General features: G+C 40.0%; 3 protein-coding genes across 3 annotated transcripts; 1 reads left to right on the top strand and 2 right to left on the bottom strand.

The window, feature by feature from the left end:
• Positions 1-174: 174 nt before the first annotated feature.
• LOC120796612 (aminopeptidase Ey-like) lies at positions 175-12873 on the top strand. Its single transcript, XM_040139630.1, has 21 exons — positions 175-254; positions 809-1430; positions 2539-2681; positions 2871-3010; positions 3966-4092; positions 4255-4409; positions 4538-4651; positions 4894-5037; positions 5327-5392; positions 5513-5578; positions 6930-7102; positions 7240-7316; positions 7410-7543; positions 7652-7707; positions 7787-7934; positions 8091-8182; positions 9823-9933; positions 10219-10386; positions 10605-10745; positions 10948-11029; positions 12122-12873. The coding sequence occupies exons 1-21, from the start codon at positions 245-247 to the stop codon at positions 12278-12280; spliced, it is 2928 nt and encodes a 975-aa protein (XP_039995564.1). The 5' UTR covers positions 175-244; the 3' UTR covers positions 12281-12873.
• Positions 12874-13452: 579 nt separating this feature from the next.
• On the bottom strand, positions 13453-14354 carry mespaa (mesoderm posterior aa). Its single transcript, XM_040126594.1, has 2 exons — positions 13701-14354; positions 13453-13539 (listed from the first exon to the last, which is right to left on the bottom strand). The coding sequence occupies exons 1-2, from the start codon at positions 14352-14354 to the stop codon at positions 13453-13455; spliced, it is 741 nt and encodes a 246-aa protein (XP_039982528.1).
• A 90-nt stretch (positions 14355-14444) lies between these two features.
• On the bottom strand, positions 14445-20164 carry LOC120789688 (mesoderm posterior protein 1-like). Its single transcript, XM_040126584.1, has 2 exons — positions 19415-20164; positions 14445-14612 (listed from the first exon to the last, which is right to left on the bottom strand). The coding sequence occupies exons 1-2, from the start codon at positions 20162-20164 to the stop codon at positions 14445-14447; spliced, it is 918 nt and encodes a 305-aa protein (XP_039982518.1).
• Positions 20165-23639: the final 3475 nt, after the last annotated feature.

The following is a 23639-nucleotide window of genomic DNA, read 5'->3' as shown; positions in this document are numbered from 1 at the left end:
TTATAAGTATTTGATTCATTTAAATAATAGTGCAAAAGAATTCTCAAGGAGTTACTTGACTCACTAAAATTGTCATCTAGATGTCATGCCTTTTGCCGCAAAGATGATTGTATGCTGAGGGTTTTGGATTTCCTCATAATAAGAAGTTTCAGACTGTCCGATCCATTGTCCTTCACTCAACTCAGCTGAATGCTGATACTTCTGATTTGTTTCGTGTCATTGGGCAAGAATTTTTTGACAAAATATGAAATTACGTAAGTAAAACATTTTCATTGCTTATTTTTCCTTTTTCAAATCAAAAACCAAATTTGTGTGTCCAGTTCAACCACTGGAATGTCTCCATTTTTCTTAAAGCCACAACTGTTTTTGTCAACCAAAGCAAATTTCGGTTTTTCAAAACATTTGTCGCTTGTATCCCATTTCATAAACCCATTGTTATCCCATTTTAATCACACAACACTTCATAGCCAGATCTGTATACATTTGACCTTTGAAAATTATATACATACACACACGTGCACACAAAGTTCTACTTTATTTCCACCACCACAAAATTCACACTATTGAATAAACAGAGACAGCACAGGCGAGCTTCTATAGAGGGCCTTTATTCAGAGTCATTTTGCAGGTATAAAGTTCACAGATGAGGCAGAAGTCATTCTTATCACAAGGGCTTTTTACAAGTCAGTGATGGACTTTTAGCTAACTCCGCCCACCAGATCAACGTTAAACTTTGGGCTGAACCCAACAGGGCAGGATATAAATAGCAATAATTTTTCCCTTTCTGTCTTGTTCTTTCCTGCTAAAGACATGGGGAAAGGCTTCTACATCAGCAAAGCGGTGGCAGTAACCTTTGTGGTTTTAGCTGCTGGCGCCGTGGCCACCATCATAGCCCTGACCGTGGTTTACTCTCAGGAGAAGTCCAAGAAAGAAGTGACATCTCCATCCACTGCCAGCCCTATTACCACTACCTCCACCACCCTTACCCCCCCCACCTCCACCACGCCGTCCCCCCCAAAGGAGCCCTGGCAACGCTACAGACTTCCAGACTCTCTCGCTCCTGTCTCCTACAATGTGACCCTAAGGCCCTGGCTGGAGCCCAACACAGACGGCCTGTACATCTTCACCGGAAACTCCACAGTGGTCTTCAGATGTGTGAGGGAAACTGACCTCATCCTCATCCACTCCAACAAGCTGAACCTCACCACCTTTGAGGGATACCTTGCCAAGTTGAAGGGCCTGAACGGAGGCACTGCACCCAGCCTGAAAAAAACCTGGCTGGAGGTTCCCACTCAGTACCTGGTGGTCCAGCTCAAAAGCCCTCTGCAGGCCGGCAGCATGTATGAGCTCTTCACTGAGTTTGTTGGGGAGCTGTCTGACGACCTGGGAGGATTCTACAGGAGTGAATACATTGAAGATGGAGTGAAAAAGTATGATGTTCTTTTTAATCTTTTTTTGAATTTTTTTGAAATCTAATTTAATTTGTTACATTATACAGTGTGGTCCAAAAGCCTGAGACCCCAATATATATATTGTTAAATATTTTGGTTTAGTTTCAAGATTTATGCCGTAGTCAGGATTTACACAACAAGTAAATACTGATATGTAGTAAAGCAGGGTTTAAACACCTTGACAACTCTACAGGCATCGCAAACCATGCATTTAAACCAAACCTTCACTTTAAAGAAAAAGTATTTTGGGAAATGTGCTTATTGGCTTTCTTTTTCTTTCTTTCTTGTCAGATATGAAGCTAATGCCAGAAGCTAGCTAGCTTATCTTAGCACAAAGACTGGAAACAGATGGAAACAGTTAGCCTGGCCCTATCCTACTGACACCCATAAACCTCACAAATTCATATGTAATATCTCACATTTTGCCTGTTTCCAGTTTGTTGCGCTAAGCTAAGCTAGTTTGCTGCTTGCTGTAGCCTCATATTTGACAAACAGACAAAGGAGTGTTATCAATCTTATTATCTAACTCTCAAATAAGCATATTTCCCACACTATTGAACTTTTTTTTTAAAGTGAAGGTCTGATTTAAATGCATGATTTGCGATACCTCAGCTCAATCCTGCTTTACGAAATAGTTAAACAGAATAAAGTAAAATGAGAATTAAAAAAATAATAATAATAATCTCACTTTGAACAAAATCAAAAGCCTAACTTTGAGGTGTTACATTCAAAGCTGCCATGTGTAGGATTTGAAATGTTCTCACTTTGGTTACTCCTAGTGGTTGTACCTAGAATGACACTGCTGGTGATATTTTTAAACTATTTGTTACAGGAATCATTTAAGCTAAAAACAAGTTCACTTCCATTTCCCACGGTTTGCTGAAATTTATTATGGAAATTGCAGTTGTCAACAACAAGGGAGAAGTAAACAAGAGGTGTAGGGAAAGTGGGTACGCCAAAAAACTATACAACCACTATATTACAAAAGAAGACACTGAACAGGGATTAGAATTAAGTATGAAAGTCTCTAAGGGCTTGGGGTTGCATTGACATTTCTCATCTTGATGTGGGTGTCTCCTATTGTCAGAGTTATGGCCACAACTCAAATGCAGCCAACGGATGCCAGGAAAGCCTTCCCTTGCTTCGATGAGCCGGCTATGAAAGCTGTGTTCCACTTGACTCTCATTCACCCCCTGCACACTGTGGCTCTATCCAATGCCATGAATTACGGCAAGTTACTGTTTCAGTGTTCAGTGCAACATTTTACCATTATTTCCCCTTATACAGTAACACACTTTTAATATTGCAGCTAAAAACATAAAATTCTCTTCTGTATTGTACTGTTGGAATGCAATGAGCCTATTGCTCCTCATTTCTTCATTTGCAATTAAATCTGTTGCTGTCTTTGTCCCCACACAGACCCTGTTGACATCACTATGGATGGCCAGAATTTAATCCTGACAAAATTTGAACCTACAGAGATTATGTCAACCTACTTGCTGGCTTTTGTTGTATGTGATTTTAGCTACAAGGGGACGAAACCAGGTTCAGACATTTTGGTAATTACTTGTTACATCTTACAGTCAGAACAATACAAATGGAAATTGGTGTGTAATATCTATATTATTTACATTTATAGGTGTTTGATTTCTTGTATCATTATCATTAATTTATAGTGTTTGCAGTACATGTTGCATTTGATATTTGTTTTTTTCTAATAGTCAATTACCACTGCAATGTGGGCTGCTGTGCTGAAACAGAGTCTGATGTGCGACCTTCCTGTAGAGCAGAACAAGGGAAAAGAGCATTTTGTTAAAGTTAACAATAAACTCTAACATTAATAATCAGTCCTGAGAACCAAACTTTGCCCCAATACCACTACTACTAATACTGGATTCTTTTGCTATGACTTCTGCTATCTGCTATTGCTACTATAGAGAACCACTATTGCTAATACAGCTTGAATAAGGGCCAGTGATTTAGGATGATCCAAGCCCAATAGAATCTAAACTTTACTGGCAGAAACCAATTTGGATTATCCCAATTTGGAAGTGATCTATGCTATGACAGGAAACCAGCTGTATAACAAGTGTTGCGTAAGGTTTGACTACGGCTCAAATGACTGGATCATACAGTCAGTTTGTATCAGTTTTTGGAAGTTAGCCGTATTGTGTATTATTGATTGCAGTCGGGTACATTTGGAGACAAATTTTGTTTTTAATTATTATAATACATTAATTACAGTTTTATAAATCTCTGTTATTATTATTGCCACCTTCCACCACTGCAGCTATTATCTATGACTACCAATCCGAATGTAATATCTCAAATTTTAATCTAAGACAATTCAGCCTAATACTGAAATCCTTCTTTGGTGGCTCAGCTGTTCTTTGCCACCCTGCCCTTTTACCTGGTTGGTTCAACGCTGCCCTCTGCTGGATTCAAAGCTCACATCAGGTCTCTGATCCACCATTATTCATTTTGTCTAGTTAATGAACTGCTGTTTTTGTCCAGATCAGGATTTGGGCTCGTAGGAAGGCCATAGCAGAGGGCCAAGGAGACTATGCCCTTGAGAAGACTGGACCCATTCTGGTATTCTTTGAGGACTACTACAACTCTTCCTACCCCTTGAACAAATCAGGTAGGAACCACACACACTCCCACAGACCAACACATGGATAGTGAAATAGCTTACATTATTTACAGCTAATAATATGGGTTTTTTAACTACTTATACACTACATATCTTTGAAAATATAGCTATCAAAAAATGACCTGTATTGACCTCTGGAATCGTTTTTAGACCAGATCGCCATTCCTGACTTCAGTGCTGGAGCCATGGAGAACTGGGGCCTGATCACCTACAGAGAGACGGCCCTCTTATATAATCCTAATGTGTCATCCAATGGAGACAAGGAGTGGGTGGCAACAGTCATCTCCCATGAGCTCGCTCACATGGTATCACACTGAATGACAGCCAGTGGTGTACTGCCCTACAAAAATCAATTAAATCTTTGATAGTAGTTGTGCTTAGCTTTGAAATGTATTTCAAATTCTGCTAGTAAAATGAAAGTCTGTCCTCATAGTGGTTCGGAAATTTGGTGACCATGAAGTGGTGGAATGACTTGTGGCTCAATGAGGGATTTGCCACCTACGTCTCTTATCTTGGAGCCAACTATGCTGAACCAGATTGGAATATGGTGAGTTTTGTTCTTTGCTAAGAATTAACTTGCTGCATACTATATGTTGAGTGGACATCTTTTTAAGATGCTCCAGTGTTAGCCAAGTCCTGATGCAGATGAAGAAATCCATATAACGTGGATGTAGAAATCAATATAACATCTTAACACATTTTGTGATCCTTATATGCTCATAGCATTTAATAATGTGTCTGATCATGCCAAAATACAAGGTACAAACATTTCTCTGTGTATTTTTTCAGAAAGATTTAATAGTTCTGAATGAAATAATTGGTGTGATGGCTGTGGATGCTTTGGCCTCCTCACATCCCCTTTCATCCAAAGAGGAGGATATCCTGAAGCCAGAGCAAATCAGTGAACTGTTTGACTCCATCACATACAGCAAGGTACATTATAATTGAGGGTAACACATAACAAAAATCTTACCCCAATGTGTTGTTCTCCACAAGCCCCACTAAGCAAGAGTTTGACCTCGGATAAACAAAGTAAGAGTGAGTTTAACTGTACTCCTTTTTACGATTGACCTTCATCAAGGACTCTTGATTCTTTCTTTGGGGACTAAAGAATAAAATTAATAATGAATCACTGGTCCTCTTTAACACATTGCTATATTTCTGTCATATCTGATATGGCAACCCACTAACACTGCTAATACCTTTCTGTTTTCTATTACAGGGAGCTGCAGTCCTCAGGATGCTCTCAGGGTTTATCACTGAGATCGTCTTCTCCAAAGGACTCCATGTGAGTACAGCTGATTAAACTGCTGAGCATCATAATCTGTATGTGTGGTGAAACTGAATTTATTTTTTCACCTCAAAAGCACAAATAGAGCATAACCAATGGTTTAATATCTCTCTGCAGACATACTTAGAGGAGTTCAAATATAATAACACAGTCTACACAGACCTCTGGAAGCACCTGCAAATGGTAAGATAGCACCATCATCATTACTGCTTTCCTTCCACAAAACAGCTACTTAAAAATAAAATGCACTCAAAACCTTTACACTTTACACTTTACGTCCCTAGCCCAGATTCATTTTAAGTTGCAGATCACTGTACCACACTCACAATCATTCCCGTCCACTCTAAGACATTATGTAAAACTCTAGACTATCTTGCAATGGAATCACACCAACTGTGATGACTGTCAATAATGCAGTAATGACTACAGAGTAATCGTGGGTAGGAATGTCAACATGTGGATGGGCGCCACGGCTAGTGTGATCCCATCTCTGAATATAATAAAGCTTCATGTAGAAATATATTAAACACTATTCTTTTGGTGCAAATTATACTGTATTAAAGCAATAGTCATGGATCGTTTGACTATTTCGGGGTAGTGCACCAAACACAGCACTGACTTATCACCTTATGCAGTGATAAGGCTAACATGTTAGCAGACAGTTGACTATTTAAACATCGAGGAGCAGACACAGAAACATTAGCATTTATTTGGGGTCATGTTTCTGGACACCCAATGTTAGTCCAATATTCAATCTCTTTTTGCTCTGTTTTCTGTCTATACCAACTCCTGAGGGAAATATCTGGCTCTTTAGCAGCGAAATGCTCCACTATGTTCACCAGTTAGTCACTAAATTAGTTTCTCTGTTGTTTGGTGCTGGGCAGGTAACGTAAGCCTCCAGTGAGTTCACTAATGTGTAATGTGAATCTTTTGACAATTTTCTAATGTAAAAATATTGATTAGTGCAACCTTAAAGTGAAATAATTATGTAACATTTGAAAGAAGAAATAACAGTTTCCCTTACAAATTTAAAGTTGAATTAATTGACCATAGAAATCAGCCATGTTTAGTTTAGTCCACTTAGGGGTTTTGGTGCTCCAACCTCAGTTGGTCTGGTATGACAAGTAGCTTATGGTGGCTAATGTAAGATAGTGTTAGCAAGCTTCAGGTAGATATTGCTGTGTACCTGACAATACTAGTCATTTTGCTGACTTTAGAGCTCTTTTCTACTTGTTCTACTGTACACTTTGTTTTAGCAATAAACACTACCGTTATCTTGGAATTGCCACTTGTGGCCACATTAGCACTGTTCAACAAAACATATGTAGGATTCATTTGACTCTTCGTTGTCACTCAATGATTAATGGTCAACGGTAGGATAAGTCAGTTCTGAGATAAGGTTAGAAGTCCTGGCACTTGCATTATGGTTGAACATTGCCATCTGAACTATTTGTAAGAAAGTAAAAAAGAATACCTCAGCAGGGAGCAACCAAGAGTAATACTATTATTAATATTTGAATGTTCCTGTTACCAGGCAGTTGATCATGCCGGCATATTGCTGCCCAACTCTGTGGAGGTTGTCATGAACCGATGGATCCTACAAATGGGGTTCCCTGTGGTCACCATTGACACCAAGACCGGACGAATCACCCAGAAACACTTCCTGTTGGATCCAGACTCCGTTGTGGACAGACCCTCAGAGTTCAAGTAGGAACCACTTTTTAATGTTTCAGTGAATATGCTGACTATACCGTATGTGGTTATATATAACTCTGTTTTGCTAAACTCACCTGCTCTTTCTGTATACTGTGCACATATGAATGGCTGGATGGACGTGGCTCCAGTTATGAGTGGTTTGTTCCTATAACGTCGATTAAGACTGGTGTAGCTAGTCAACTATTCTGGCTTGTTAGCAAAGAAGGTAAGATTTATTTCAGGTGCACATTGCGAGCAGTGTAAAGGTAATGAACACAATGTAATTACATGCATTAATTTTTCAACTCTATCCAAACAGCTACAAACAAGGACATGATTCTTGATGTTAAAGATTGGTTGGTGGCCAACATAAATATGACAGGCTTCTATAGAGTCAACTACGACTCTGAAAACTGGGAGCGTCTCCTCACCAAGCTGAGCTCCCAGCATAAGGTATAACACCTGCAACTGGAAATTATGAAGTAATACATCTGCAGTGTTGCTAAAAGACTATCCATCTCAAAACTCAATTTCTGAAATCAGTTCCTGTTCACTTTTCAGGATATTCCAGTGATCAACCGGGCTCAAATTATTGATGATGCTTTTAACCTTGCAAGGTGAGATCATACTTTTTCACAAAGCACAGTTATCAAATATTGAAAGAGAGAGCCGAGCATTTGTATTTGACCATTTCAGGGCAAAGATGGTGAACACAACTCTGGCTCTGAGGACTACCAAGTTCCTTAATAAAGAAATAGAATATATGCCCTGGCAGACAGCCAGTCGCAACTTGGACTTTTTCTTCCTCATGTTTGACCGCAGTGAAGTTTATGGACCCATGCAGGTGTGTAAAGAATGATCAACGGTATTTCTTGATAAATAAATTTATTCCGATGCAATGCAAATTGAGGGTAACTCTGGTTAATTATTTCTGGATGACACATTTCTTTCTTCAAACAGAAATACAAGTTAACAAAACGTGTGTATGTTCTTTCCTCAGGCTTACATAAAGAAACAGGTCACACCTCTGTTTAACTACTTCAAAGTACTCACTCTCAACTGGACAAAAATCCCTGAAAAGCACACTGACCAGTAAGGAAGTTAACATGCTATCTGTTTGAAACCATGTCTGTTTCACTCTTTTGAACACATACGTGCCATAGTAACCTTTGGGACAATCACTATAGCAGGATTGGGCTGATACATGAGTATCTTGTCATAATGTTACAATGATCACTCTAAGCGCCGACACCAATTTGTGTGTTTGGATGATAAGATGACAAGTAAATGTGTAGACTTCACAACCACATAAAAACTGTGTTACATTGTGGTATTTATTGTTATAAAAGATATAAGGTTCGCAAAAAGTAAAAATTGAAATCTACTTTTTGGTGATTGACAATTTACATCCCACTAAAGCATGGTAGATCCTGTTGCTGCAGATACCAAATGAGTTAAATGAGTTTGTACTATTCTGATCATATGAGTCAACAGTTTTTAGCTGTGCTAGCGGCAATGTCGATGGCAATGTCGGTCTGTCAGTCGGTTGGTTTGTCCACCACATTGTCCCAGATTGAAATATCACTGATCCCCGGAGAATGAACCCTAGTCACTTTGGTAATCCTCTAACTTACTAACTACTAAATACTAATGTGGTGCCACCACGTGTTTATTTTTTGTGCTTTTAGTGAAAGATTTCAACAGCCACTAGATGGATTGCCACGAAAATGTGGTACAGATTTCAGTGGTGCCAGGACAATGAAACTGTGACTTTAGTGTCGCCATGAGGAAGAAATTTTGTTTTTGATTGAAATGGCTCAAAAACCGCCATGAAATTCATGTCGCCTCCAGGGTGAACTGTGGGCTAACCACTTTGTTGATCCTTTGACTTTTCATCCAGCACCGTCAATATTTTACTTTGACGTAAACTTTTGTTTATGACTAAACACTTTCAGATGACATTCCCATCAGCCTCCACTGTACTTTCTGTTAATTGCAAATTAGCAAATTTTAGCGTGCTAATATATTAAACTATGATTGTGAACCTTATTAAACTTTAAAAAAAAAAAAAAAAAAAGTATCAAAATAAGAAATTGAAATTGAAACAAAACTCTGATGCTGCGAGAAGAGGTAGGTCAGAGCAATGTTATAATAAGAAGAATTTAGTCCCATACTGACAAGTGCAGATAAAGAAGATACTTAGATAGTGATTGCAAACAAAATCAATGGCAGATTTATTCTTGTTGCCAAAAAAGAAAAGGGAAAAAGTGGTGTAACATCCTATCAAATGTTCATATGCGAATAGTGGAATAAGTTTACTCTGTCCCCGCTCTGTCTTCAGTACTGCAGTCATCTAGAATATACTCTTAACCAAGTGAAGAGTCCTCTGGAGCTCTCTTAAAATTAAGAGCATTTTTACACCAAAAGGCATTTGATAAATTGTTGTTAGTCAGTTTGTGTGTAGGAGTGAAAATGAAGGATTTTTACCTTTATCTTTCACTTAAGTCCAAAATTTTACTTCTAGCACAGATAAATACAGACTGTGGTAAACATGATACCTGCTAAATATCGTATTAGCATTGTCATTTTGAGTATTTTAACATTTAGATTGAGCCTACATGCAGCCTCAAAGAGCCACTAGCGTGGCTTTTAACCCTAAGTCTTGTTTGGTTTTGCCTTGTTTTAACAGACTACTTAATTCTCTTGACCCTTCATCTCATGTCCCTGTCCAGGTACAATCAGGTGAATGCAATCTCTTTGGCCTGCAGTACTGGAGTGGAAGGCTGTAACAATCTGACCAGTGGCTGGTTCAACGAGTGGATGCAAAACCCTGTTAAAAACAAGTATGTTCACACTCTACGCTTTCTTTCCTTTTATTGTTTCCGTTCCTTTTGCATACACTCTTAATTTTGTATGTTTCCCTTTTCCGTCTCATTTTCACCTTAGGAATTAATATATCTCTCATTCATAAACTTGTCAAGTGCAGGAGTTGTTCTATTTTAATTGAAGTATTTTCTTTTTCTTCCATCACTTTGTGCTCGACCGTTTTCCCTCTTGACCACCCTGATTCTGCTCTTAGCCACTGCTGTTACCTCTTAACTCTTTCCCATCGTTTTGAAACCTTCCAGCATTAGTCCCAACTTGAAGTCCACAGTGTACTGCAGTGCAATCGGAGGAGGAGGAGAGAAGGAGTGGGACTTTGCGTGGTCCATGTACAAGAGCGCTACTATCGCTTCAGAAGCTGATAAACTTATGTATGCTCTGTCGTGCACCAAACAGCCTTGGCTGCTGAACAGGTCAGTAGCACTGACATCATGCTGGATATTGTTTCTTTACTCTCTTCTTAAGGTGACTTTGCACTTTACAGCATGGTCGAAACAAAAAGACCCTCTGTTTTAAGTTTTTTTTAATTAAACTTTTATCATTATATCAAACCCGTGCTGACAAGTAGTGGTCACTGCACAGTTTTGATGGTGCATGTTTGGCTTTTGTCCTCCCTGTGAATGTGTTTCAGGTATCTGCAGTATTGTCTGGACCCAGAGAAGATCCGTAAGCAGGATGCCGTCGTCACCATTGTTTACATTGCTAGTAACCCCATCGGCCAGCCTCTGGCCTGGGACTTTGTCAGATCCAACTGGAACCACATATTCAATGAGTGAGTTTTCCCCTTATTTACATAAGTATGTGCCATCCAATTGTACTGTGTATCTCAGCTAGAAGAGGAGAGCTATGCCAGGGTTGGCACATTGCTATGCAGGCAACACAAATTAGAAGTGTCCCACAAAAAAGCTTTGATTACACAGTCTTTGGTTTTTTGCAAAATGATCAATTCCTTCTTATTTTTGCCTTTTATTCAGCTATGGTGGCGGATCATTATCCTTTGGACGACTAATTACTGGAGTGACCAAACGTTTCTCCACTGAGTTTGAGTACAAGCAGGTACAGTTTCACTTTTTTGCAGGCCCAAATGACCCAGTTTTTCAGATTACATTCATAATTTCTGATGGAATTAATGTTAACATTGATTTTAATGTTTGAAAGGTACCAGTAGTGGAGGAAGTATTTGTTTAAGTAAACGTAGCAATATGACACTTTACATATAATATGATACTCCATTACAATTCAAGTATTGAAAATTTTACTTAAGTAAAAGTATGTAAGTATTATTAGGAAATTTTTACTTTAGGTACCGAAGGTAAAAGTATTCAATGCAAAAAATGGCCCCTGTGAGTTTTATGCTATTATATATTATATCATAAGATTACTCTTACTTATGCATTTTACTGTTGTAGTTGGTTGAGATACTACTTTCTATAGGGCTGCAATTAATGATTATTTTCATTGTTGATCAGTCTGCTGATTATTTTCTCAATTGATCAATTAATTGTTTGGTTTGTAGAAATTCATAAAAAAGTGAGAAATTTCCACAACTTACTAGAGCCCAAAGTGACATCTCTGGATTGCTTGTGTTGTCCAACAAATACTCCAAACCCACACATTATTCAGTTTACTTTAATGTAAGAGAAGGAAAAGCAGCAAATCCTCACAGTAAGAAACCAGAACCATGTAATGTTTGGCATTTTTGCATGAAAAATGATTTAAGTGACTCAAGCTCACAATTTTCATGTCGATTTTATAAGCTCTTCATATGCTTTGTATGTAAAATCTTAATCTGTAATTCTACATATGTAACGTAACTAAGAACTATAGCTGTCAAGTAAATGTAGTGGACTAAATGTATACTGGGGCATGAAATAAAATACTCAGGAAAAGTAAAAATACCTCAAATTTGTACTTACAGTAAGTACTTGAATAAAGGTACTTTGTTACATTCCAGCAATGGATGATACTGTACATCAGGTCCAGTTTACTCTATATCGAAGCGTTGTTTTTTCCTAAGAGTAAATGTTGATCAATCTTGTTATATATTCTGTACAGTCTCTGTTCATGCTGACATGCTACCCTCTACTCTATAAAAATACACTATGTCCCAGGATTAAATCCCAATCATTTCACCATATTCCTCTCTAGCTGCTGCAATTCAAAGAAGACAACGCGGGGCAGTTCGGCTCGGCCACAGCAGCTCTTGAGCAGGCGCTGGAGAGAACCAAGGCCAACATGAACTGGGTGGCCACGAACAAGAAACAGGTGCTTGAATGGTTCAACAGCGAAGCCTCTTCCCCACTTTAGTAACCCAAACAAACTTTCTGTTACCCAGTTTTCAGATTGTTCTAGAAACTTTTACTCCAACTAAAATCCAATTTGTTATTAAATATTATGTATATTCTGAATGCAATGGAGAATTTTTTGTAATGTAAAGTTTGATAAAGCTGTGCTCTGGATAAAGATTATTTGATACCAAAATGTAGTTTTGTGTGTGGAAAATGTGTCATTTGCTGTATGTACTGTCTAACCCTGACAAAATTTTAAACATCGCTGAATTTTTCGCAACGCAAAAAATGTGTTATCTTGTGCTCACCAGATTTTTGCATCTGCTGTGGATGCCAGTCTATGAAATGAGAGCCATTTTGCATTGTAATGTTTTGTACCTCCACATTTAAAAAGTACTTGGAACAAGAACTTCTTAGAACAAATAGAAGGAGTCAGAGACATTCTCTGAGACCAAGCTGGGATTTTAAAGAGGTTGCAGAGCAGCTCTAGACATCTGGACAACATCACACATCACCTTGTTGACATAAGAGTAGTGTAAAACATAAATTCACAAAGTGCAGCCATCTTCCACTGTGGACTGACATAGTTTTTGCCCATATTAAGTTCTGGTTCATGTATGGATCCAAACACAACAGAAGTGGGACTTTCAAAAACAGGAGAAAAATAAAACCTATTTGAGAGCATTAATGGTCAAGTCTCTGAACTCACTCAAGGGCCAGTTAATTTGTCACGAGGTTTTTTTCAGGGTCTCAAGCACCAGACATGTTTAAACAGGATAGAAAAGGTGCCAGATAACTGGTCCTTGCTCAGCTGCTGCATCTCTCAGCAGGGGTCTTTCCTTAAAGTCTTTAGAGGGGATGTCCTCCCTGTTTAACACCTCACTGTGCTGCTGACAGCCGTGGTGTTTGTGTATGGAAGTGGAGTCAAGCACCAAGTCATATATGACTTTGTAAAATTTGGGGGTGACCAAAGTATATCCAACAACAAGCCCAAGGGTTTTTATGAATAATAATGTTTATTCTGATCACATTGTGAAAGCTCAATAAATATGCAGTTCTATATACAAAAACACACAAAAGGACAGAAATATATTTTGTTCAAAATAACAAAAATGAGAACTTTTGTCCATACATTTTGTTAGAAGTCATTGTTGCAATGAAAATAGTTGAGTGGATTGACAGTCATATCTCTCAGCACTGGCCAGAGAAGGTGACATTTTGTAGTTGTTCCTGGGGCATCCAGTACTGCTCGCTGGGGAAGCCAGCTCCGCTAGAAACCTGGCAACAGAAAACAGATTTTGGTTAGGAACTCATTCAATTTTAACACTCCGGAAACCTCTTGTAAATTATATGAAACAGTTTATTGTAAAGCATATCTCCCATTTATAATATACATGTTTCTGACATACGTGAACTTTACAACCATGGTGTGAACATACCTGATATGCGTGCTGCAGAGAGGACAGCTGGGCTGTGTTCATGGTGTTACAGTTGGCTGTTGGCTGACCCAGGAACTGGCTGAGGGTTTGGGGCTGCTCTATGACACCTGAGAATCTCTGCTGTTCCAGCACCTCCTCGCTGAGGCCCAGCTGGGCTGACAGGTAGGAGATATAGCGGATGGTGAGGCGGAGGGTCTCGATCTTGGTCAGGGTCTGTCCTGCAGGCGCCACTGAGGGTGGGAGGTATGTCCTGAGGTGATGAAGAGCCTTGGTCAGGTCCCTCATCCTCAGCTTCTCCCTCTCGCTTGCTGTCTGGCGCTTCTTCCCCGGGTACCTGGACCTTGATTTCTTTGTGGTGGAGGTGGTTGTGGAGGATCTGGAGCAGGGCAGAGTCTTTGTCTCGCTGGTAAGACTAGGTGCTTTGGGGCTGCTGAAGATGAAATGGTCCGAGGCGTCTGCCTGGAGGGAGGTGGGGGAGAAGCAAAAGGAGTCCACAGACGAGGTGGGAGAAAGGCTGCTGCCTGCACTGAAGTAACCGGGGTCAGCAGCTGGATCATAGGCCACAGGATCATAAGAGTTCTCCAGGAGTGACTGACAGTCAAACAGGAAAGAGTTCTCCTGGAGCTGGAGAGTAGAGCAGTAGGACACCTCCATGGCTGGCGCTGTAGTTTTAGTTGTAGTCGGTTCTGTGGTTGTAGGCTCTTCCCTGAGCAGTGAGCTGTCAGTATGTTGCTGGTGAGGCAGTCAGAGGATAGTGAGGAGGAACAGGGAGGCTGCTCCATATATGTGGTGGGAGGTGTGAGGTTGCACCTCCGGTAGCCACCTCTGGTCCTGAGAAGCTCTTGGAGCAGGGCTGACACCTAGGCCAGGGGGTCCCATGGGAAAGAGGCCAGCTCCAGGACAAGGTGTGACCTGGCAGCTCGCACGAGCATCATAAAGTAGACAGATTCACACTATTCGCTCCTGCAGCCTGGGAACATGACCCTGCCATGACAGGGGCTGTACCTGGGACACTGGTCTGCCTCTGAACCTGAGGGATCTTAGGAACCTAAGAAGCAGCTAAATGATCCGTTACCAAATAATATCCAATAATATCCCTACAAAATCACCGTCAAACACACAGATGCTCACAATATCACTTTTTTATGAATGGCCGATCGAATGAACGAGGAAGAACCATAACTTGAAGGTTCAGTCAAACACAGCAGTAATTGCTGTGTCCTACCGACACCCATATACTGTAGAAATGTTGTTTAGTGTGGTACTGAAAATGATTGATTTAACACTTCTACACGTCATTAATGCTGCTCTTTCTGCCCTGGTATCTGATCCCTGCAAGGTCAGGCTGGAGAAGTGTGCCGGGGCAGCTGTGAGGCGTGAGGAGTTTACACCTCGTCCTGTTTGGACAGTAGTCGGCCTCACTGGTCTGGGAACCTGGATCCTCATAGAATGAATGTGCAGCATCAATAACAACTACCAAGCACAGTATACATTTTAGGAACTGGGTTTAACCTTGTCTCTCATCCACTTAGACTTTCGGTGAGGTCAATGGCAGAAAAATCTTGTTGTAATCCTTCAACAGAATATTTTATATTTAATATATATTTGCAATTTTATATTGATATAATTTAATATGTACTTTATCAGATGCCTTTGCAAATGTTTTGCTCTAAGTTGCACTTAAAAATCTTTTAACTCTTTCCTCAGCGCCTTTTTGTTTTCTTTTTATACCATTTTTTTCTGTCAAAACATTTATTACCATGTAGAGTTCCTCACCCCTGATCTTTCAAATGTTATTTCTGGCTTACAAACTTAGAGTTTTTCAACAGTAGTGTTCTGAAAAAGAACAGCAGGTGTATGAAAATGTACTGTCTATCTATGTCATCTCAAGCTATAGGTTAAACATTGGTGCATAGTTTTCTGCATGTAGGTTTGCATTCAGACAGTTTCGCTTGAAACAACAGAAGGGGAATTTAAGACACCAATGTACACAACATGCTATATTACTGTTTTAATGTTGACTGGAAGTTGATGGTGTTATTTTACAGATCCCTTATTGAGTCAGTCGTGACCTGCTCAGTGATTTGTTGGTATGGGAAGTTACATGTTTGAAACAGGAATCAACTTGGGGACATTTTTTTGGGAGGCGAGTGGAATCGTTGGGAAGCAGTGGCCAAATCACACGAAAAAGTAAAAATTTGGAGCAACCTCTCTTTTATGGAATTTGACTTGAGATACAGGTTACTGAAAATAGGCTGCAGTTCCAAGTTTTCCTTTAACCAATTGGCTATAAATTCTCTTCATTCCAATACAACATAAACTCCCTCCTAGATCCTGGCACAGCATAGCACTTTACCTTTACCTTTACCCAATCCCTATATTCTTCTTCCAGTTTTTATTTGATTTTATCACATTGACTCTTTATATTAGATTCTGCATTGTTTGTACAGTACCAGCACTTTTGATGTCTTTCATTTGTCTTATTGAGTTTTCATTATGTTCATAAATGAAAATAATCCTGTTGTTGGACAAGAAAGATCCGAACTGAACTTGATATCATTCATCACACACACACACACACACACACACACACACACACACACACACACACACACACACACACACACACACACACACAAAAAATATACCATTTACATATACATTTAATTTTACTAATGCCTAGTGGTGTGTTTTTTTTTTTCACTCATGCAATCCATATCTGTGTTTAGCATAGCTGGATTCTTATTTTCCGATGGTATCTCTCTGATCAGTGGATTCTCTCTGGTAAGTCCGTGGATTTGAATGTCAGGTGTGGACTGTGGATCTGAGTCCTGAGCAGTGTTCCCACAAACCACCGCGTCACATTTGACTCCTGGTGAAACCCATGATCTTACCGTGTGAATGACTCCCGCACAGCTCTCCGCCAACTCACTGATGCAAGAAGAAATGACAAATAAACAAAAAACTAAACAAACAAGCGAAGAAAAAATAGATATTAGGCAAAATATCCAAAACGAGGATAAAGATCTTCTGAGGACAGCTACCAGTAAAAATTATTTTGCTGAAGCAGTGGTTTAGTTTTTTATTTTTCTTGAGCTGGAAAGTGTGTGAGGTGACACCAGACTTGAGAGCTGACCCAAGGACTAGTTCCCACACTGACCTTTGAACCACCACCATCTTTTTCTGACATGACATTAGATGAGTCACTGGAAACAAAAACTTACCATTTATATTTCTGTCATTCCCAATATTCATCTATGTTTTTGTTACATATATAGCTGTCATTTCTCTCCTACTGACCTGCTGCTCTGTAACATACAGGTTACTTTTATAAAAGCGCTCGGAAATAACGTATTTAACATCGGATAAAAGAGTGACTGATAGCACTTATTAATAAACTACTCCTAGCATGTAAATGTTTTGATTAAAGCTTGAAGCTTGAACAGATGGAATCCATTTGGTTTTACACCAAAAAACTTAGGAGCTTCAAATATTCATTTTTCTGCCTAAATATTTATTTTTGTTTTATTTATCACTATATTTTTTGGAAGAGAACCTCTCTAATTCTGCTTCTCTATCAAATCATAAACTGTGATCAGTTAATTACATTTGCATCATGAATTTCCAGGCTGATGATAGAGAGGATCTTCCGTCTCTTAATCCACATTAGCTCTGACGGTGTTTACTCACATGTAATGAGTGAATAATCAGCGCCACAGTGCTAACCCTTTCATCCCAAACCCTTTTAGCCTGGAGTGTTTATTAGCTTTACTGTGATAAAAGACCTTAGTGAGTATATTAGGCTTTGTGTTAAGTTTGCTGCTTGCATATCAAATGAGCCGCATGTATGCGGCAAACTAAACACTCGGGCCTAATTCTCCAGCCTGATATGCAGATCCACACTTCTCTATGAATATTAAAGGCCTCTCCTTTGGCTTTAGCAGGTAATTAGGGCTGTAGGTGAGAGACGGGGGAAAGAATAGGGAGGATCTCATATCCCTAGTCTAGACTTAGCGGTGCCAGGGACCTGTCTGTGTTTGCCCTGAGCCACATTAACAAAGATACACTAAATAAACTAGATAACCCATGGAAGAGGCTGAGCTCTGGTCTGCTCACCTTGGACTACTCACATGTCACATGCTTCAGACCACAAGAGAGCATCGCTATAATGGTTCTGCAAAGACCTATGTCTCTGACTCCCAATTAACAATGTTACTTGATCTCACCTTTGAGGTATTTATGTCACTTAATATGTCATGTATGATCATAATCCTATGTATGACAAAGGATTATGTAAAGTCTCTCTATGGCATAGTATAATAGAATAGAATAGAATATTCATTATAAATGATACATTTCATAAGACATTATCAGATTTGAATGACTTATGTACCGTACACAGCCGTGGGTATCAGTCTATTTTGTCTCCAATACTACACAGTGTTGTGCAATGTTATACAATATTTTATGGAAATGATTTGGAAATATTATTTTCACACAAGTTGCAACAAATTCCATTTTCTTCTTAAGTATCATTAACATTCATTAACTGTTTCATTGTTTATTTGGGCACCCAGCAGTTCTTTGTGGACAGACTTGAAAAGATATGAACCTATCCTTCAATACATTTAAAGCTACTGTATGTTACGGGCTCTGGCAGCGTCTGTGACATGCGGTTATGCAGTTGTGAGTCGAGTTGTCTTATGTCAACAGGATATATGTGCTCAAGAAATTAATAACTGCGAATGATTACGACCTCTAATTCACAATATCCCCACAATTATCTTGTATCATAAAATAACATTAACATTAACCATCTTTTACTGTATATGTTCAGCAAGTACATAAAATTTGAAACAAGTTTGAAACCCCATCCTATTTTACAAAGAACACATATGCGCTTCATCTCATAGTGTATATTTTGTCATGGCATGATTAAACAAGAAGTGGGTGGGAGGGTTGCCAGTGAATTTCAATGGTGTTCACTTTGAGCACCATCACTAAGGACGTCGACGTTTTCATCCAGATTGGAAGTCGCTGTCGGTTTGTGTGGCGTCACTGTGCCTGTATGTCGAGGACAGGGTACTCTGTGGCATTTTTTCCAGAAGCACCAGCCTCATCCTGCCGCACATATCTAGGTGTAAGTACACGCAATCCCGCTGGATTTGAACCAGCAACCTTTCTTTAACAAGCCCCTTATTCTCAACTACTCGCCACAGTGTCCAAACCTAAAGTACACACGTAATGAATACCTGTCCGAATGATGAATGAGAGAAACCGTACTGCATCATGGGAGAGAGGCTTTGAATGATGACAAAAACATGATGACATTTGAATATTTTATTATAAATAGTGGTATAAAGAAATATAAAAATAGTTGTTAGACATATCAATATTTACAGGGAACATTTCATAGAAAAAAATAAATAAGATGTAGACTAGCACATATATTTCAAATAAATTACTTGATTCACAGTGAGGCAGTAAAAACAGTGAAGTAGTTTGTGTCTGTTGTTGGATGCTGATCGTACTGTGTTGGAGTGTTTAACCCCAATACTCTCTTGGAACCAATGGGATGCAGAAGTCTTTGCCACACATCTGTATTTAAAGAAATCAACAGGAAATGTATTAGCATTTTGTACAAACTGAGGCTAAATGTGTGATTTTACATCCAGAGTGTCATAAATAATGTGACTGAGTCAATGTTCACTCACCTGACAGGAGGGCTGTGTTGTTGGAGGGGACTGCAGGATGGTATCCATGCTGCTATCTCCCTGAGGAGCTTCACTGTACGGCTTATTGTACTGATCCACTCCAAAACTACAGCTCCCAGAGTGCAGCATCGTGTTCTGGCTGTGACACTGGGCTGGGTACAGGCCATGGTTCCGGTTCTGGTTCTGGAGCTGGGCCTCCTGACCTCCCATGGAGCCCTGCTGGAAGTAGCTGAGGATGTCAGGTGATGAAGTGTCGCTGGCTGAGGTGTCTCCTTGTTCCCTTCGCTGAAACAGCACCTCCTCGCTGAGGCCCAGCTGGGCCGACAGGTAGGAGATGTAGCGGATAGTGAGGCGGAGAGTCTCGATCTTGGTCAGAGTCTGTCCAGCGGGGGCCACCGAGGGTGGAAGATAGGACCTGAGGTGATGCAAAGCCTTGGTCAGATCCCTCATCCTCAGCTTCTCCTTCTCGCTGGCGCTCTCACGCTGTTTGCTGCGGATCCTGGTGGCTCGGCCCGACTTCCGGCCACGTCCAGACAGGGAGCAGGGCGAGGATTTGAGGCTCTGGGAATATCCGCTTTTAGCTGCCTTAGGGGTGGACTGTGGAGGCTGCTGGTAGGACGGAGACAGGCTGGAGTCCATAGAGTGGACGGGGGAGAGGGTTTCTGGCGAGGAGATGCTGGAGAGGTCTGAGTCGGAGCACCACTGGTACTGCAGGCCATAGTTGAGCAGAGGGACCGAGGAGGTATCCATGTTGTGTGGAGTGACTCAGTGGTCTGACTGGAGAGACTGGGAGGCTGTGAGTGCTGCTCAGCTCCTTCGCACTGGTTTATAAGTCCAGGCCAGGCCACAGAGGTGTAAAGTGACACCTCCGCAGATTCTCACAAACCATCAGTGTCTAAAGCAGAGGCCACTGCCCCAGAAAACACACACACACACACTCTCCCTCACTGGGACCCTGTCTCTGTACCTCTCCCTCTGCCCCTGTCTCTCCCTCTCATCTGTGTCTGGGAAAGTTCAGCTACAGGAGTGGAGGTGTGAATTCTGACTCCTACTCAAAACAATAAACAATTTTGCTTTTTGGGGTTTTTCCCCCTGCAGCAACTCAGATGCATTTTGCACATGTTGAAGGGTGAAGTTTATTTTGAATGATCTTGCAGTCCCTTTTTTTTTTTTTTTTTTTTTTTACACTAAAGCCTAAAAAACTGGTCAGCAAACTAAACATTATAACAGGAAAGTGCGAAGAAGCTATTTACTGCAAAAATAAACCAGCGATAAACCCGTACAGAAAATGCTCCCTGTACACTGAACCGGTGCGACCTGGGACCTAGAGCATCTACAGTATACAATAACAACATTGTTCTGCAAAGGTATGGGTCCAAAGTTGAACCCCACCATCATTTATGTCACGATAATCATATGCTCTAGCAATTAATCCAAAATGTTTACAACATAGGATAAATATGTGAAACTTGAAGACGTTTTTTGGATCCATTGCCACCAAATACATATCAGTCCATTGCAGTGATAAATAAAAATCTGGTTTATGCAGACCAATGTATAAACGTGGCCTGCACAAAAATGCAGTCACAAAGACTTGTAATTCACAGTGGTGGAAATTAATTAGACTTTCTCAATTTTTATTTACTTCTACTTCACTTGATAATTAAATTTCACATTACTTGATACTTTTACTACACAACATTTCAGAGGGAAAACGTACCTTCCCTTCACTTTTCCTTTGACATCAGCAGTTACTAGGTACTTATCCAGATTCAGATTTTGTAAACAAACATATGAACAGCTTATAAGATATGATGCATCGCTCTAAAGTAGATCAAATTAACTCCACATCAATCAGCCACTGCGTAAGAAATGCTGCTCATGTGTTAATGCATAAATGATAATAATTCCAACAATATGATAACTTAACGCTCTGAAAAGGGCTAATTTGGCATTATGATTACATAGTACAGATAATAATAATACAATTATACTGAACACAATTTTGAATGCGGAACTGTTACTTTGAATTTTACATTGTGGTACTGCTATTTTTTACTCAGTCCTTCTTCCACCACTAATTTGAAATTAAGCTATAAAAATAGATAGTTATTATGCTGAAACATGGGTAACTCTATTTGATTAAAATTTTAAAAATTAAAAAAAAAAAAAATCAATGAAATGACCCTTACAGAAATGGTCAATGTGGAGACACAGTATCACAGCGCACACAGTAGTGCAGTATATGTAGTATGGTAAGTAGGAGCTTAGGGTTGCAAAATGTACACTTTGTGCCTGAGAAACACTAACAAAAGGATTCTTGGATATTTACATACGGGGTATTGGGATGTGCTTAAATCACGTTGCTCTGTTTTTTAATTTTCTTCTGGGTTGAAAAACGCATGCCATCATGTCAGTGGCTTCGAAGTCAGGAGATTTATGATAATCAAGAGAGCGGAGATGATCCTGTCCGAACTCCTTTCTTCTCCCTCCTCACCTCGCTCCAACCTTGAACCTGAGAGCAGTGTCTTCTATCCTTCTCTTGATCTTTTCCACTTTATATCCCACCATTTCTCACTAGCACGATCACTTTATAGTCCCAGCGACTCAGGCGTGAGCTGTCATCTCTGACCCTTCACTGTCTTTATCTTGACTGAGCAAGTGCAGCTTACCCTACTGCTGCTGCTGTTCTCTGTTGTTCTGGTTCGAAAACCTATGCCCCACATGGCTAAAATGTAAATGTAAATACACCAAGGTTTAATGAAGCATAATGACTTGTATTATCCAGTTAAAGCAGAGGTGCGATGGTTCACACTGATGAGAACTGATGAGTCTGGAGGCGTCACTTCACACCTCAGCTGTGAGAACCAGGGATGCTGGAAAATACTATCACTGCTAACCTTCCCTGTCCCCATCTCTCCCCTGTTTCCTCTGCTTTCCTCAACCCTTTCTAATTTTTTCAGCAGAAGAAAATTTTGTTAAAACATCAGATCTATTGAGAAAGACCAATGCATGTTGATACAGAAATAGAGATGTACTTTTTTAGAGTTTCTGTATGTATATATGTTTCTGTATTTATATTTATACATATACATATATATTAAGTGAAAAATAACTGAAAACCCCTTGGGAGGACTAAAACGCAGATGCTCACGTGCTCTTCCTTGAAAAAAATCAGCTGAGTGAGTGTATCTATGCTTTTCACTTTATTATCCCCATCCAGTCTGATTTCAGGCAGCCCCGTTTTTGAGCTAGGAGCCAGTTTGCCTGTTCTGTTATTTTTCTTGGAGCCTCTGTTGTTTATGACATCATGTTAACATCCAATCTGTCATAAATCCCAACCCTGTTTAATGCAGGGGACGATTCTGTTTTTTCTCAGCTCAGTTTCCGTGAAGCATCAGCACTTTGTGGTTGGCTTAGTATCAACGTCATATCCTCCCTGGTGGAGAACCAGCTTGCAGCAATGCAGATAACTAGAATAAAATCCTCAATTAAACAAACATATGAAATGCAAAACTGTCTGAAATGCTGTTTGTCTGGTGTTTATAGATGGTGTCCTTCAGCTTGGAGCCTGGAGACCCTTTGACCAGAACACTAAAGTGCTGCCAGCTCCAGGGACCTTCAATTATGAAAAATAGGTTAAATAGTGAGGTGGTAAAGATATATAATATTCCTGAATCAGCTGATTCACTCTAAACAAACTAACGTAAGCGTGTGTGCAGTGTCAGGCTGAGGGCAGGGTGAACTGGGGTTGACCCGCTGTGCGACCCTGCCAGTCACCCTGCCCGAGGTGAGGCTGTGGGAGCCTGCCTGCGAGTTTGGCACCTCTGGGTGGATGCCCACCCACAGCAGGCTCTGAGGCTGGGCCACCTGCCACCTGTCTGGGCCTTCCGTGTCTATCAAGACCACCACGGCCGCCAGTGTGCTCCCTTTGCTTGGCTAAAATCTAATTACATGTACTTTAAATGATTCCTGTGGGGAAATTGGGTTGGCTCCACAGCAAATAGTGATACAATGAATAAAAGGATTAGAGGAAAGAAGTGAAACAGTCGACCATATAAAGTAGAAATGTATCAAGGAAAGTAAAACAATACAGAAGGTGTTCAATTTAGTCAATACACTGAGAAGTAGCAGTTTATATCTTGCAAATGATGGCATATGCAACAAGCCAATCAGTATATATGCAAATAACACAGGAAATTTGAGAAGCACAATGCAGTTGAAA

This window comes from Xiphias gladius, chromosome 1, assembly GCF_016859285.1.
Source record: "Xiphias gladius isolate SHS-SW01 ecotype Sanya breed wild chromosome 1, ASM1685928v1, whole genome shotgun sequence".
NCBI classification, from domain to species: domain Eukaryota; kingdom Metazoa; phylum Chordata; class Actinopteri; order Istiophoriformes; family Xiphiidae; genus Xiphias; species Xiphias gladius.
This window is presented reverse-complemented; position numbering and strand designations above follow the sequence as displayed.

What these genes read in the sequence shown, in the direction of transcription:
- mespaa (XM_040126594.1), bottom strand. Translation starts at nt 14,354, where the DNA reads ATGGAGGTGTCCTACTGCTCTACTCTCCAGCTCCAGGAGAACTCTTTC. An exon ending in CTCTGCAGCACGCATATCAG is followed by an intron (nt 13,540 to 13,700) that starts GTATGTTCACAC and finishes TTCTGTTGCCAG; the next exon opens with GTTTCTAGCGGAGCTGGCTT.
- LOC120789688 (XM_040126584.1), bottom strand. Translation starts at nt 20,164, where the DNA reads ATGGATACCTCCTCGGTCCCTCTGCTCAACTATGGCCTGCAGTACCAG. An exon ending in CAACACAGCCCTCCTGTCAG is followed by an intron (nt 14,613 to 19,414) that starts GTGAGTGAACAT and finishes GCGAGCTGCCAG; the next exon opens with GTCACACCTTGTCCTGGAGC.
- LOC120796612 (XM_040139630.1), top strand. An exon ending in CTGAACCAGATTGGAATATG is followed by an intron (nt 4,652 to 4,893) that starts GTGAGTTTTGTT and finishes GTATTTTTTCAG; the next exon opens with AAAGATTTAATAGTTCTGAA. An exon ending in TCTGGAAGCACCTGCAAATG is followed by an intron (nt 5,579 to 6,929) that starts GTAAGATAGCAC and finishes TCCTGTTACCAG; the next exon opens with GCAGTTGATCATGCCGGCAT.